Source organism: Lithobates pipiens, unplaced genomic scaffold (assembly GCF_037356315.1).
Source record: "Lithobates pipiens isolate NorthernLeopardFrog02 unplaced genomic scaffold, aLitPip1_a1.2 Scaffold_27, whole genome shotgun sequence".
Classification (NCBI taxonomy): domain Eukaryota; kingdom Metazoa; phylum Chordata; class Amphibia; order Anura; family Ranidae; genus Lithobates; species Lithobates pipiens.
Genome location: NW_027507788.1, coordinates 2,355,277 through 2,370,716, shown reverse-complemented (window position 1 = coordinate 2,370,716; position 15,440 = coordinate 2,355,277). Strand labels below are relative to the sequence as shown.

Below are 15,440 nucleotides of genomic sequence, written 5' to 3'. Positions count from 1 at the left end.
TCGGGGGGGGGGCCCTCTTTAGATACAATGAGAATTGGGGGTTCTGGGGCCCCTGCATGGAAAGGATAGGTGTCGGGGGGGGGCCCTCTTTAGATACAATGAGAATTGGGGGTTCTGGGGCCCCTGCATGGAAAGGATAGGTGTGGGGGGGGGGGGTGCCCCTCTTTAGATACAATGAGAATTGGGGGTTCTGGGGAGGGGGGACCCTGCATGGACAAGTATAGGGGGGGGGGGGTCGGGGGAGGGTCTCTTTAATCCTCTTATGATACAAAAGAATCAAATGGTTAAAAAATAATATTTATTGAACGTATAAGGGCTCTGGTACAGGCCATAACTTACACAGATTCATGTTTACATCAGAAAGCGATGAGACAGCGCCCTCCCCTCCCCCCCACAGTCCATCCCCAAAAGTGCACTTACTCCCCCGGACTCTGACAATCCATGGGCTGTGGCGGCACATCTGTGCCATCTCGCTGGCGGAAGAGGAGGTCGCCGGACTGGACCACGTGTTCCGTGTGCCACGTGGTCTGCGCATTGTACTGCTGATAAATGTCCGTGTCCGACTGGAACATGACCAGCGCCTGCGCCGTGTGCATCCGCACGTGTTCTGCCAGGCTGTTGGCGTCCAGGAACTTGTCGCCGCACGAGTCGCAGGCATAGAGGATCTGTGTGTTCGGATCTGTGGAAAGGAGGAGAGAAGATTCATTTACTACAAATGTCACAAGACGAGGAGGAGGAGCCGTCATGTGACCAGGAACAGCACCAACCGCAGGACACCTTCACAGGATCATCTTTGTCAGGGGCCCGACTTCCCCAGCCGAGTCCCTCGCAGCTGTGCTCTCCAGGGGCCCGACTTCCCCAGCTGTGCTCTCCAGGGGCCCGACTTCCCCAGCTGTGCTCTCCAGGGGCCCGACTTCCCCAGCCGAGTCCCCCCCACCTGTACACTCCAGGGGCCAGACTCGCCCGCCCACCTGTGCTCTCCAGGGGCCAGACTCGCCCGCCCACCTGTGCTCTCCAGGGTCCAGACTCGCCCGCCCACCTGTGCTCTCCAGGGGCCAGACTTCCCAGCTAAGCCCCTAAGCCAACAGTAATTTTAACCCCTTTCCGCACAGCAGCCCTTTAATTGAGGTCTTTATGTTGGGGGAGGGGGGTGAGATAAACTTCCTGATCATGTGATTGGCTGTCACACGGATCACAGGCCAGTCCAGTCGGCACCCAATCATTAGTTGTCTATGACAGCTCAGTCACTGTACTGAGCACGTAGGGAGGGTGCGCTCAGCACAGAAGTCACGGCTGTCCATGGACAGCAGCACATGTGCGTTATGTGGTCAGCAAGAGGGTAATGGTCTCTGAAATGCCCTCACTGGACAGGAGGATGGCAGGTGGGTGGGGCTAATCTCAGAAGTCAAGGAAAGTCAGACCCCCGGTGACAAAGCCACAATAATCCGGAGAGGCACCCAGGATAAAAAGGTAACAGCAGATCTCTCAGGACCTCCTCCGCAGGACTTAGCCCCTCCCAACCCCGCCCCCGGGTAATACCAACTGACATTAATTTAAAAAATAATAATCAAATTACTGACTCTGACCTCTGACCCCGATCACACCTTCATCTGGTCAAAAGAATGTGTGCTCAGACCTTACAGATCCCAGGCCGCGCTACGGAGGCTCAAATGAGATGTAGGCGTAAATAGAAGGACTCACAACCAATGTCGCCAACCCTAAAAGTTACTACCCCCTAAGGGGATGCAACCAGAATCAGAGGAGGTTATTTATAAAAAGGGGTTCGGCGCCACTGCAAATTTGCTCAAATGGGGTGTGTACATAAAATAGAGGTACGCCTCCACCATTAGCCTATCACAGAGCCACAAGAGGTGTCATATAGATATCAGATCCTATCCAGAGGAGTGTATATATGAATTACACAGGAGGAGAGAGGGAAGGGAAGTACATATATAACCCCCCTAAAGCTAACTACTACTAATGTGCAGAATATAGAAAATAGAGACACACTGCCAACCATATTATACAACAATTCCTGAGCACAGCCAATCAGGTACCACAAAAGATGGCTATAAATTAGGCCAAGCTTGACTACGTAGACACAAAACTAGACAACTACGTAAGCAGCGGGAATTAGTAATATGGTAAATAACATATGCATAGCGTGCAGCAGTGATAAATACGTGGTAAATAATAAGATATTAATATGCCACTAAATTGATAAGTGTGTTGAAAAATTAACACAGTGAAGTTAATTGCATGAATAAAAATAAATAAAGTGAAAATACGGTGACCATACAGTGTAATATACCCTCAAATAAATATGTGATAATACCAGGAATGTAAATCCATAAAATAGGAGATATTACATAAATAAATATTAAATAAATCAATGTGATAATTATTACCCAAGAAAATGCATATAAATCTCAAAGTTACCCCCAGATAATCTATTAAGAGCTATAAATGCCGTCCAAAAAGTGAAAAAATATATTACTAGAAAAAATTTAAAAATTAGTAATTAATACGTCCACAAAATCTTCACAGCAAAAAGAGTGCAGTAGGTGGAAAAGTGACTGGTGCCCAGGAACAGATTCGCCCCCTTTAGCTCCCCACTCACCGGAACTATGACCCCACACAGGGCAGTCAGGCCCGTAGATATCACACTGCTGACGTAGACGCGCTGATGAGAGATTATTTGCAGAGATTGTCGTCCACTCAAGTCCTGATGAGCAGGTGAGGCTGATATTGGTATTCAGAGTTTCCTCAAGGAAAAAAGAAGGGGGGAGGATTCCATAGTGTAGTAATTCCAACAAAGGTGTGTAGTTTTAAAAAACCATAAACTTTTATTCACACATCGGTATTCAGACAGAGATGTGTTTAGCAAAAATAAAAATATAATCACAAAAAATGTAATAACAGAAGGTAAATATATAAAATGAGCTAAACTACAAAAATTTTTTTTTTATGGCATTCACAGAAAATACCACACAGAAAACCCTTTGGGGGGTATATAATGTACCACCCCAGTATGACACAAAGGGTAAATATCGGTACCAAGGAATAAAAAATATATATGATTAAAAAACCCAAAAATCTATATAATAAATTTGAAAAATAAAGCTGAAAATAAAAATCAAAAAATGCAGAAAAAATGCAAAATGAAAAATATAAGTCTATATATGTAAAAGACTCATACTGTGCACAGAGTGTAGGTGGCTAAACGAATATATGCACCTCTCCAAAACCATAAGCCCTATAGCGAGCCCTGGTGAGAAGCTTTTTAAGGCGCTGATATTAGAGGATGTTAAATATAATACTAGGCAGCAGGGTTGGATGGACAGGGGGATTCAGTGCATCCGACCAGTCCCCAAGTCAACAGTCCACTCCGTCCAAACAGGCTAACAACTGGGGGGATGGAGATAACACACGTAACAATGCGGAAGTGGCGTGCGTGATTGCGTCATACGCGTTTCATCATAAGACGTCCTCAGTGACGATCCTGGACGTTTTATGATGAAACGCGTATGACGCAATCACGCACGCCACTTCCACATTGTCACGTGTGTTAGGTGGAACGCAGGACGGAACGCACGCTAGGTACGGTTGCCTACATGCTTGCTCCCGTGCTAAAGCTGGGCATTGTGAGCCTTCATACAGGTGGTAGCGCTACACCCCCGTGTGAGGACCGACGGCGGAGCTATCTCCATCCCCCCAGTTGTTAGCCTGTTTGGACGGAGTGGACTGTTGACTTGGGGATTGGTCGGATGCACTGAATCCCCCTGTCCATCCAACCCTGCTGCCTAGTATTATATTTAACATCCTCTAATATCAGCGCCTTAAAAAGCTTCTCACCGGGGCTCGCTATAGGGCTTATGGTTTTGGAGAGGTGCATATATACGTTTAGCCACCTACACTCTGTGCACAGTATGAGTCTTTTACATATATAGACTTATATTTTTTATTTTGCATTTTTTCTGCATTTTTGATTTTTATTTTCAGCTTTATTTTTCAAATTTATTATATAGATTTTTGGGTTTTTTAATCATATATATTTTTTATTCCTTGGTACTGATATTTACCCTTTGTGTCATACTGGGGTGGTACATTATATACCCCCCCAAAGGGTTTTCTGTTTGGTATTTTCTGTGAATGCCATAAAAAAATGTTTTTTGTAGTTTAGCTCATTTTATATATTTACCTTCTGTTATTACATTTTTTGTGATTATATTTTTATTTTTGCTAAACACATCTCTGTCTGAATACCGATGTGTGAATAAAAGTTTATGGTTTTTTTTAAAACTACACACCTTTGTTGGAATTACTACACTATGGAATCCTCCCCCCTTCTTTTTTCCTTGAGGAAACTCTGAATACCAATATCAGCCTCACCTGCTCATCAGGACTTGAGTGGACGACAATCTCTGCAAATAATCTCTCATCAGCGCGTCTACGTCAGCAGTGTGATATCTACGGGCCTGACTGCCCTGTGTGGGGTCATAGTTCCGGTGAGTGGGGAGCTAAAGGGGGCGAATCTGTTCCTGGGCACCAGTCACTTTTCCACCTACTGCACTCTTTTTGCTGTGAAGATTTTGTGGACGTATTAATTACTAATTTTTAAATTTTTTCTAGTAATATATTTTTTCACTTTTTGGACTGCATTTATAGCTCTTAATAGATTATCTGGGGGTAACTGAGATTTATATGCATTTTCTTGGGTAATAATTATCACATTGATTTATTTAATATTTATTTATGTAATACCGTGTTTCCCCGAAAGTAAGACAGTGTCTTACTTTCTTTTTATCCCCAAAAGCCCCACTATGTCTTACTTTCGGGGTATGTCTTATATTGGAAAAAAATCCCAGCATGCAGAGCTGCACTGCGCTACAGAAGAGGACTACAAGTCCCAGCAAGCAAGGCTGCACTGCATTACAGAGGACTACAAGTCCCAGCATGCAAGGCTGCACTGTACTACAGAGGAGGCCTACAAGTCCCAGCATGCAAGGCTGCACTATGGAGGACTACAAGTCCAAGCATACAAAGCTGCTATGCTCAGCAGAGGAGAACTGTAAGCCCACACAGCCCGGTATGTTGGGACTTGTAGTCCTCCTCAGCTGCATCTTGCGGTTACATAATAAGAGCTGCAGAGAATCTCTTCACACCCCCCCTCCCCCTCCTTGGTCTCTCTCTGTATGACCAGCACTGACCTGTACCGGGAGGACACAGAGCCAGTGACACCTGTCGGCAGTGATCCGGGACCTGGCGCAATAATCCCCTTCTCTGTGGTTGCGTCGCGCCGTTCTGATCAGTCTCGGGCAGCGGCTGTCACTCACAGCCGAGCAGAGTGAAGCCACCTCCCCCTCCTCTTGTATGGCTACACAGTGCTGTGTATGGAGGAGGAGGAGGAGGAGGGGGAGGCGGCTTCAGTGAAGCCGCCTCCCCCTCCTTCTCCTTCATGGACAGCACCGTGTAGCCATACAAGAGGAGGGGGAGGCGGCTTCACTCTGCTCAGCTGTGAGTGACAGCCGCTGCCCGAGACTGATCAGAACGGCGCTGTCTCTTCAGTCGGAGGGGGAGGGAGCTGGCCTGGCACCCCCCCAGGGTGTGGCACCCGGTGCGGCCCGCACCCCCCCGCCCCACTCTTAGTACGCCACTGGAGGCGGCAATACCCCCGTGTTTCCCCGAAAGTAAGACATATGTCTTACTTTCGGGGTACGGCTTATATTAGCCGACCCCTCTGAAACTCCCGATACGTCTTACAATCGGGGGTGTCTTACTATCGGGGAAACACGGTATCTCCTATTTTATGGACTTACATTCCTGGTATTATCACATATTTATTTGAGGGTATATTACACTGTATGGTCACCGTATTTTCACTTTATTTATTTTTATTCATGCAATTAATTTCACTGTGTTCATTTTTCAACACACTTATCAATTTAGTGGCATATTAATATCTTATTATTTACCACGTATTTATCACTGCTGCACGCTATGCATATGTTATTTACCATATTACTAATTCCCGCTGCTTACGTAGTTGTCTAGTTTTGTGTCTACGTAGTCAAGCTTGGCCTAATTTATAGCCATCTTTTGTGGTACCTGATTGGCTGTGCTCAGGAATTGTTGTATAATATTGTTGGCAGTGTGTCTCTATTTTCTATATTCTGCACATTAGTAGTAGTTAGCTTTAGGGGGGTTATATATGTACTTCCCTTCCCTCTCTCCTCCTGTGTAATTCATATATACACTCCTCTGGATAGGATCTGATATCTATATGACACCTCTTGTGGCTCTGTGATAGGCTAATGGTGGAGGCGTACCTCTATTTTATGTACACACCCCATTTGAGCAAATTTGCAGTGGCGCCGAACCCCTTTTTATAAATAACCTCCTCTGACACCTTCATCTGGGTATTTTAATTTTTTTTTTTACACAAACTTGTTTGTTTCTCTCTGCAAGAAGAGAATCACAGGGGCGGGCTTCACCATAACTGATCATTGTGATAGCCAATCAGAGACTATCGCAGTGATCAGGAACCGGCAGTTCTGGGTCCCAATCATTAGAACTAAACTCGGGGCTCCCGCTAAGACCCCCGGTCTCTGCGGCGCTCTCCCAGCACAAAGGCAGATGTGGAGCCCCCCACCCCAAAATAGCCCAGTCCAGTGAGGCCGCATATCAGTGTACTGTCAGCTTGGACGGGGTTAATGACCGACGGTTTCTGTGAGGTGCTCAGCGGAGCCGTCTGTCATAATGAGAAGGCGAGCGGCGTCATTACCTGCTTCCTGCACCTGCTTCACAGCTTTGCTGATCTCGGCTTTAAGTGCTTCTGTCTCATCCGCCATCACCGAGGCCGAGATAGGAACAACTACGAGACAAGAGAGCGGCGTCAGAACATTCCCCGACCAATCAAATGCTGCGCTCTCTACTCCTATATGACAAGGGGCTCAGAAATGCATTTATCCCCTCCCCCAGAATATGTAGTAGGTACCTCCAATATGCAGATCTACACAGACAGGTGACATGCCCCTCCCACTAGTGGCCAATAAAGTTATTACATTTATCAGACAGTGATGATGTAGAAGGGGGAGGTGCTGGACAAATCTCTTTCCTTCCTGTGTGGAGGTGTGTATATACACAATAATTATATATATATATATATATATATATATATACATACATACACAGTATCTCACAAAAAATAAGTACACCCCTCCCTCACATGTGTGTAAATCTTTTCTTCTCTCTTCTCATGTGACAACACTGAAGAAATGACACTTGTCTACAATGTAAAGTAGTGAGTGTACAGCTTGTATAACAGTGTAAATTTCCTGTCCCCTCAAAATAACTCAACACACAGCCATTAATGTCTAAACCGCTGGCAACAAAAGTCAGGACACCCCTAAGTGAAAATCTCCAGATTGGGCCCGATTAGCCATTTTCCCTCCCTGGTGTCATGTGACCCGTTAGTGTTACAAGGTCTCAGGTGTAAATGGGGAGCGGGTGTGTTAAATTTGGTGTTATCGCTCTCACTCTCTCATACTGGTCACTGGAAGTACAACATGGCACCTCATGGCAAAGAACTCTCTGAGGGTCTGAAGATAAGAATTGTTGCTCTACATAAAGATGACCTAGGCTATAAGAAGATTGCCAAGACCCTGAAACTGATCCGCAGCACGGTGGCCAAGACCATACAGCGGTATAACAGGACAGGTTCCCCTCAGAACAGGCCTCGCCATGGTCCACCAAAGAAGTTGAGGTCACGTGATCAGCGTCATATCCAGAGGTTGTCTTTGGGAAATAGACGTATGAGTGCTGCCAGCATTGCTGCAGAGGTTGTAGGGGTGGGGGGGTCAGCCTGTCAGTGCTCAGACCATACGCCGCACACTGCATCAAATTGGTCTGCATGACTGTCATCCCAGAAGGAAGCCTCTTCTAAAGATGATGCACAAGAAAGAAAGACAAGCAGACTAAGGAGATGGATTACTGGAACCATGTCCTGTGCTCTGATGAGACCAAGATAAAGGTATTTGGTGTCAGATGGTGTCAGGCGTGTGTGGGGGCAACCAGGTGAGGAGGACAAAGACAAGTGTGTCTTGTCTACAGTCAGGCATGGTGGTGGGGGTGTCATGGTCTGGGGCTGCATGAGTGCTGCCGGCACTGGGGGGCTACAGATCATTGAGGGGACCATGAATGCCAACATGTACTGTGACATACTGAAGCAGAGCATGATCCCCTCCCTTCAGAGACTGGACCGCAGGGCAGAATTCCAACATGATAACCACCCCAAACACACCTCCAAGACCACCACTGCCTTGCTAAAGAAGCTGAGGGTAAAGGTGATGGACTGGCCAAGCATGTCTCCAGACCTAAACCCTATTGATCATCTGTGGGGGATCCTCAGAGGGAAGATGGAGGAGGGGAAGGTCTCCAACATCCACCAGCTCTGTGATGTCATCATGGGGGAGGGGAAGAGGACTCCAGTGGTGACCTGTGAAGCTCTGGTGACCTCCATGCCCAAGAGGGTGAAGGCAGTGCTGGAAAATAATGGCGGCCTCACAAAATATTGACACTTTGCGCCCAATTTGGAGATTTTCACTTAGGGGTGTACTGACTTTTGTTGCCAGCGGTTTAGACATTAATGGCTGTGTGTTGAGTTATTTTGAGGGGACAGGAAATTTACACTGTTATACAAGCTGTACACTCACTACTTTACATTGTAGACAAGTGTCATTTCTTCAGTGTTGTCACATGAAAAGAGAGAAGAAATGTCACTGAGGGGTGTACTTACTTTTGTCAGATAATGTATATCTTATGCAGTCCTAGCAAGTCATCAGCACGTTTGCATCTCTGGAGTCTGTGAAAGCTGCTCTCTGACAAGCAGCGTGCGTTTCAAATAGCTGAAGAGCTTTTTAGCCATTTTAAAACGCACGCAGCTTGTCGTGGAGCGGTACAATAATGATCACCTAGTGAGATCTGATTGGTCGCTCTCTTATGACCTGAATGAATATGTGATCTCACCTGTCAGCTCGGTGACCCCAGCATTGGCGATATCTCCCGCGTCCAAAGTTACCATCTCCTCCGGGGTCACAGTCACAATGTTGACCTCCTCCTCCTCATCCACCTCGCCCTCCTCCTGGTCCACCATCTTCATGCCGGCCTTCCCCTTGTGGACGGTCTTCACGTGGGATCGAAGGTTGTCCACGCGGTTGAAGCCCCGACCGCACTTATCACAGAGATACGGCTTCTCCCCTGTGCAAATGTCACATTGTCATCACATACAACACGCCAATCCAATGTCACATTGTCATCACATGCAACACGCCAACCCAATGTCACATTGTCATCACACAATCGCTGTACCGCCCCGGGTATGAAGTGCGGCGCCCATTTGCTCACCTGTGTGAATGATGACGTGTTTGGTCAGGTCACCCACATTGACGAAGGCCTTGTTACAGACGTTACACTTGTGCGGCCGGATGTTGTCATGGTGACGGATGTGATTGGCCAGCTGACTGGACTGAACAAACCTAAAAAAATAAATATTGTTAGATGAACCATCAGAGGCAGTGAGCATCTCCTCGGGGTCCCCCAAGCACTCGCCCCCCCGAGCACCTGCCTCCTGTCCAGGGTCCCCCCCGAGCAGTCGCCTCTTCCTGGGGTCACCTCATGCACCAGCCTCTGCCCGGGGTCACCTCAAGCACCTGCACCTGCCTCTGCCCGGGGTCACCTCAAGCACCTGCCCCTGCCCGGGGTCACCTCAAGCACCTGCCCCTGCCCGGGGTCACCTCAAGCACCTGCCCCTGCCCGGGGTCACCTCAAGCACCTGCCTCTTCCCGGGGTCACCTCAAGCATCAGCCTTTTCCAGGGGTCACCTCAAGCACCCGCCTCTTCCAGGGGTCACCTCAAGCACCCGCCTCTTCCAGGGGTCACCTCAAGCACCCGCCTCTTCCAGGGGTCACCTCAAGCACCCGCCTCTTCCAGGGGTCACCTCAAGCACCCGCCTCTTCCAGGGGGTCACTTCAAGCACTGCCTCTTCCAGGTGCCCCCCCCCCCCCCCCAGCACTCGCCTCTTCATGCCCCCCCCCCCCCCGAGCACTCTCCTCTTTCAGGGGTCCCCCCCTCCCGAACAATCGCCTCTTCCAGGGGTCACCTCCAGCACCTGCCTCTTCCCGGACCCCCCTCCCTCCCCGAGAGCACCTGCCTCTTCCCGGACCCCCCCCCCCCTCCCCGAGAGCACTTGCCTCTTCCCGGGGGTTATCCGAGCACTCACCTCTTACCGCAGCGCTCACAGACGTACGGCTTCTCCCCCGTGTGCTGCCGGACATGAGCGATGAGTGAGCTGGCCTGGGTGAACGCCTTCCCGCATATCACACACAGACACGGCTTCTCTCCTGTAATGCAGAATATAGATTGCAGAGTACTACAGGCAGAGAACATAAGAGTGCACCCAAGGAAAAGGAAAGAGACAGTCAGGGTAGTATATAGGGCAGACAATCAGGGTAGCATAGTAGACAGTTGTGCTCATAAGTTTACACACCCTGGTGGCAGAATTTATGATTTCTTGGCCATTTTTCAGAGAATATGAATGATAAAATCTTTTCTCTCACTCGTGGTCAGTGATTGGCTGAAGCCATTTATTATCAATCAACTGTGTTTACTCTTTTTATATCATAATCACAACAGAAAACCAAATGCCTCTGATCAAAAGTTTACATACCCCGGTGATTTTGGCCTGATAACATGCACACAAGGTGACGCAAAGGGGTTTGAATGGCTATAAAGGTCCCCATCCTCCCCTGTGATCTGATTGTAATTAGTGTGTATAAAAGGTCAATGAGTTTCTGGACTCCTGACAGACCCTTCCATCTTCCATCCAGTGCTGCACTGACCTCTCTGGATTCTGAGTCATGGGGAAAGCAAAAAGAATTGTCAAAGGATCTGCGGGAAAAGGTAGTTAAACTGTATAAATCAGGAAATGGATATAAAAAGGAATTGAGAATGCCAATCAGCAGTGTTCAAACTCTATTCAAGAAGTAGAGAATGAGGGGTTCTGATGAAACCAAACCACGGTCAGGTAGACCAACTAAAATTTCAGCCACAACTGCCAGAAAAATTGTTCGGGATGCAAAGAAAACCCACAAATAACTTCAGGGGAGATGCAGGACTCTCTGAAAACATGTGGTGGGGATGTTCCAAGATGGACAATAAAGCAGGCACTTGAATAAAGATGGGCTGCATGGCCAAGTCTCCATAAGAAGCCATTATTACACAAAGTATCTGGCTTACAATACGCTAAACATCACAGAGACAAGACTCAAACCTTCCGGCACAAAGTCATTTGGAGAGATGAGACCAAAATTGATCTTTTTGGCCACAACCATAAACACTACATTTGGAGAGGAGTCAACAAGGCCTATGATGAAAGGTCCACCATCCCTACTGTGAAACACGGCGGTGGGTCGCTGATGTTTTGGGGATGTGTGAGATACAAAGGCACAGGAGATTTGGTCAAAACTGATAGCAAGATAAATGCAGAATGTTATCAAAAATACCGGAGGAACATTTGCATTCATCGGTGTGCATGGGATGTACTTGGACATTCCAACATGACAATGATCCAAAACACAAGGCCAAGTCCGCCTGTCATTGGCTACAGCAGAATAAAGTGAAGGTTCTGGAGTGGCCATCTCAGTCTCCTGACCTCAATATCATTGGGCCCCTCTGGGGAGATCTCAGACGTGCCCTTCATGGAAGACAGACCAAGAATTTCCAGGAACTGGAGAGGAACGGGCAGCTTTACCATCCGAGAAGATAAAGAGCCTCATCCACAAATACCACAAAAGACTTCAAGCTGTTATTGGTGTTAGAGGGGGCAATACACGGTATTAAGAACTGGGGTATGTAAACTTTCGATCAGGGTCATTTTGGTAGTTTCATCATGATATAAAAAGAGTAAACACAGTTGTATGAGAAGGCAGACAGTCAGGGTAGTATATAGGGCAGGATACATGAGCGGGCAGACAGGGTGGTATTTGGCACAGATTAGGAATCCAGATCAGTATATAGTCAGATTATTACCGGTGTGTGTTCGGACATGTCTCTGTAGTGCGCCGGGGTCAGCGAACTTCCTCTTGCAATGGACGCACACATAAGGTTTCTCCCCACTGTGAATGCGCAGATGTCTCTTTAAGTTTCCTATATGACAGATAGACAAAGAATCAGGTCAGAGAGATGGAGGTCAGGAGGAGGAGGGAAATCAGTGATGGAGGTCAGGAGGAGGGAAATCAGTGATGGAGGTCAGGAGGAGGAAAAATCAGAGATGGAGGTCAGGAGGAGGAAAAATCTGAGATGGGAGGTCAGGAGGAGGGAAATCAGTGATGGGAGGTCAGGAGGAGGAAAAATCAGAGATGGGAGGTCAGGAGGAGGAAAATCAGAGATGGAGGTCAGGAGGAGAAAAAATCTGAGATGGGAGGTCAGGAGGAGGGAAATCAGTGATGGGAGGTCAGGAGGAGGAAAATCAGAGATGGAGGTCAGGAGGAGGAAAAAAAAAAAAAATCAGAGATGGAGGTCAGGAGGGGGAAAATCAGAGATGGGAGGTCAGGAGGAGGAAAATCAGTGATGGGAGGTCAGGAGGAGGGAAATCAGTGATGGGAGGTCAGGAGGAGGAAAAATCAGAGATGGGAGGTCAGGAGGAGGAAAATCAGAGATGGAAAAAAAAAAAAAAAAAAAATCAGAGATGGGAGGTCAGGAGGAGGAAATCAGAGATGGAGGTCAGGAGGAGGAAATCAGAGATGGGAGGTCAGGAGGAGGGAAATCAGAGATGGGAGGTCAGGAGGAGGAAAAATCAGAGATGGGAGGTCAGGAGGAGGAAAAATCAGAGATGGGAGGTCAGGAGGAGGAAAAATCAGAGATGGAGGTCAGGAGGGGGAAAATCAGAGATGGAGGTCAGGAGGAGGAAATCAGAGATGGGAGGTCAGGAGGAGGGAAATCAGAGATGGGAGGTCAGGAGGAGGAAAATCAGAGATGGGAGGTCAGGAGGAGGAAAAATCAGAGATGGGAGGTCAGGAGGAGGAAAATCAGAGATGGGAGGTCAGGAGGAGGAAAAAAAAATCAGACATGGAGGTCAGGAGGAGGAAAAATCAGAGATGGGAGGTCAGGAGGAGGAAAAATCAGAGATGGAGGTCAGGAGGAGGAAAAATCAGAGATGGAGGTCAGGAGGAGGAAAAATCAGAGATGGAGGTCAGGAGGAGGAAAAATCAGAGATGGGAGGTCAGGAGGAGGAAAAATCAGAGATGGAGGTCAGGAGGAGGAAAAATCAGAGATGGAGGTCAGGAGGAGGAAAAATCAGAGATGGAGGTCAGGAGGAGGAAAAATCAGAGATGGAGGTCAGGAGGAGGAAAAATCAGAGATGGAGGTCAGGAGGAGGAAAAATCAGAGATGGGAGGTCAGGAGGAGGAAAAATCAGAGATGGGAGGTCAGGAGGAGGAAAAATCAGTGATGGAGGTCAAATGAGGAGGTCAGAGATTGAAGTCAGAGGTTGAGGTCAGGGGAGGAGGTCAGAGATTGAAGTCAGAGGTTGAGGTCAGGGGAGGAGGTCAGAGATTGAAGTCAGAGGTTGAGGTCAGGGGAGGAAGTCAGAGGTTGAGGTCAGGGGAGGAGGTCAGAGATTGAAGTCAGAGGTGGAAATCAGAGATGGAGTTCAGAGATTGAAGACAGGTGGCATTTCTGGCTCTAGAGGAGAAATCTGACATCTCATCACCTGAGGTGGTGAACTGCTTCCCACATTCCCGGCACTTCAGAGGTCCGTCGGCAATGTGGATCTTCAGGTGAGCTTTCAGGTTCCCCAGCTGGACAAGAAGTTGATAAAACAGAGATGAGTAAACACAAGAGGGGCCTCACATACAGCACCAGATAAGGCAGCACTGGCTCCACTCACCTGGTTGAACTTTTTGTCGCAGTGCGGGCACTTGTGCTCCTTGTTGGTGTCGTGGGTCTCCAGGTGACGCATCTTGGAGGTGGGGTCAGAGAATGGGCGGTTGCAGTATTCGCACTGGTAGGGTTTTTCCCCGCTGTGGACCAGTTGGTGCCTCTTCAGGTTGCCGGACGTGGTGAAGAGTTTGCCGCACACCTTGCAGTAGTAGGTGGGCTCGCCCGAGTGCCGCTTCTTGTGCAGATTCAGCAGACTCACCAGCCGGTAACTTTTCCCGCAGTCATCGCAGCCGTGAGGCTTCAGAGGGCTGGAGAGCAGAGAAGGATCATTATCTCCCATCAACCCCCATGCCTGGGATCACGATGGCATGGAACAACATGGCCGACACTCACCTGTGCGTTTTCTCATGGGCTTTGCAGGCGGCAGGGTCAGAGAAAGCTTTGTCACACTCCTGGCATCGGTACGGCTTCTCACCGGTATGAATGCGGATGTGGCGGGTGTAGTTGCCCGTGTGGGTGAACTCTTTATTGCAGTACTGGCGGGAGAGAGGACAAAGTCACCAACTGATATCTCAGGCTGGAGAGACACCAGAATCGAAGGATGAGGCTCCAATGGGGAGGCAACAGAACCTCAGTCCGGTGTGATTGCTTTCTGAGTCTCCCGCTCCTCACCAACTTGGGGGCTCATCCGGGACAATTGTCAAAAATCATCCTCACTATTCCCATTCTAGTCACATGACAGAAGATGAAGGAAATAGCAACAAACAGACAGCAATAAAAAAGAAAACTGAAGGAAATATCCAAATGAAACCATCCAACATCGTGACACAAATACAAGGGTCCAAGAAAGCCCTATGTTTAGTGAAGGACATAAAAGCTTTAGCAAAAAGTGAGCGTCCTCCTCCCATCATGACAGGAAATATGAAGACAAATGGTTCTCAATTGAAGTCGGCTTCATTTGATTCCTGAATCTCATGCCAGGCGTGACAGAGCTTTAAAGCTGAAGTTTAATTTGCTTCTATTTTGCCTTCCCTGGTTCCCTCCTCCTAAATTTTGTCTTCCCTGGTTCCCCCCTCCTATAATTTTGTCTTCCCTGGTTCCCTCCTCCTATAATTTGGTTTTCCCTGGTTCCCCCCTCCTATAATTTGGTCTTCCCTGGTTCCCTCCTCCTAAATTTTGTCTTCCCTGGTTCCCTCCTCCTATAATTTGGTCTTCCCTGGTTCCCTCCTCCTATAATTTGGTTTTCCCTGGTTCCCCCCTCCTATAATTTGGTCTTCCCTGGTTCCCTCCTCCTAAATTTTGTCTTCCCTGGTTCCCCCCTCCTATAATTTGGTCTTCCCTGGTTCCCTCCTCCTATAATTTGGTCTTCCCTGGTTCCCTCCTCCTATATTTGGTCTTCCCTGGGTCTCTCCTCCTATATTTGGCCTTCCCTGGGTCTCTCCTCCTATATTTGGCCTTCCCTGGGTCTCTCCTCCTATATTTGGCCTTCCCTGGGTCTCTCC

The 15,440-nt window shown here is 48.1% G+C and overlaps 1 protein-coding gene across 4 annotated transcripts in view; it reads right to left on the bottom strand.

Annotated features, from left to right (window-relative positions):
* Window positions 1–284: 284 nt before the first annotated feature.
* ZBTB17 (zinc finger and BTB domain containing 17) overlaps window positions 285–15,440 on the bottom strand; it is a 35,540-nt gene continuing 20,384 nt past the window's right edge. For all 4 annotated transcript variants that reach the window (XM_077456272.1, XM_077456269.1, XM_077456271.1 and 1 more), the window contains 9 exons: window positions 14,332–14,474; window positions 13,946–14,246; window positions 13,769–13,856; window positions 12,088–12,204; window positions 10,280–10,400; window positions 9,406–9,536; window positions 9,028–9,258; window positions 6,785–6,874; window positions 285–679 (listed from right to left, as the gene is read on the bottom strand). In XM_077456272.1, the coding sequence (XP_077312398.1) occupies window positions 417–679; window positions 6,785–6,874; window positions 9,028–9,258; window positions 9,406–9,536; window positions 10,280–10,400; window positions 12,088–12,204; window positions 13,769–13,856; window positions 13,946–14,246; window positions 14,332–14,474 (1,485 nt within the window). In that variant the 3' untranslated portion in view covers window positions 285–416. The remainder of the gene's footprint in view (window positions 680–6,784; window positions 6,875–9,027; window positions 9,259–9,405; window positions 9,537–10,279; window positions 10,401–12,087; window positions 12,205–13,768; window positions 13,857–13,945; window positions 14,247–14,331; window positions 14,475–15,440) is intronic.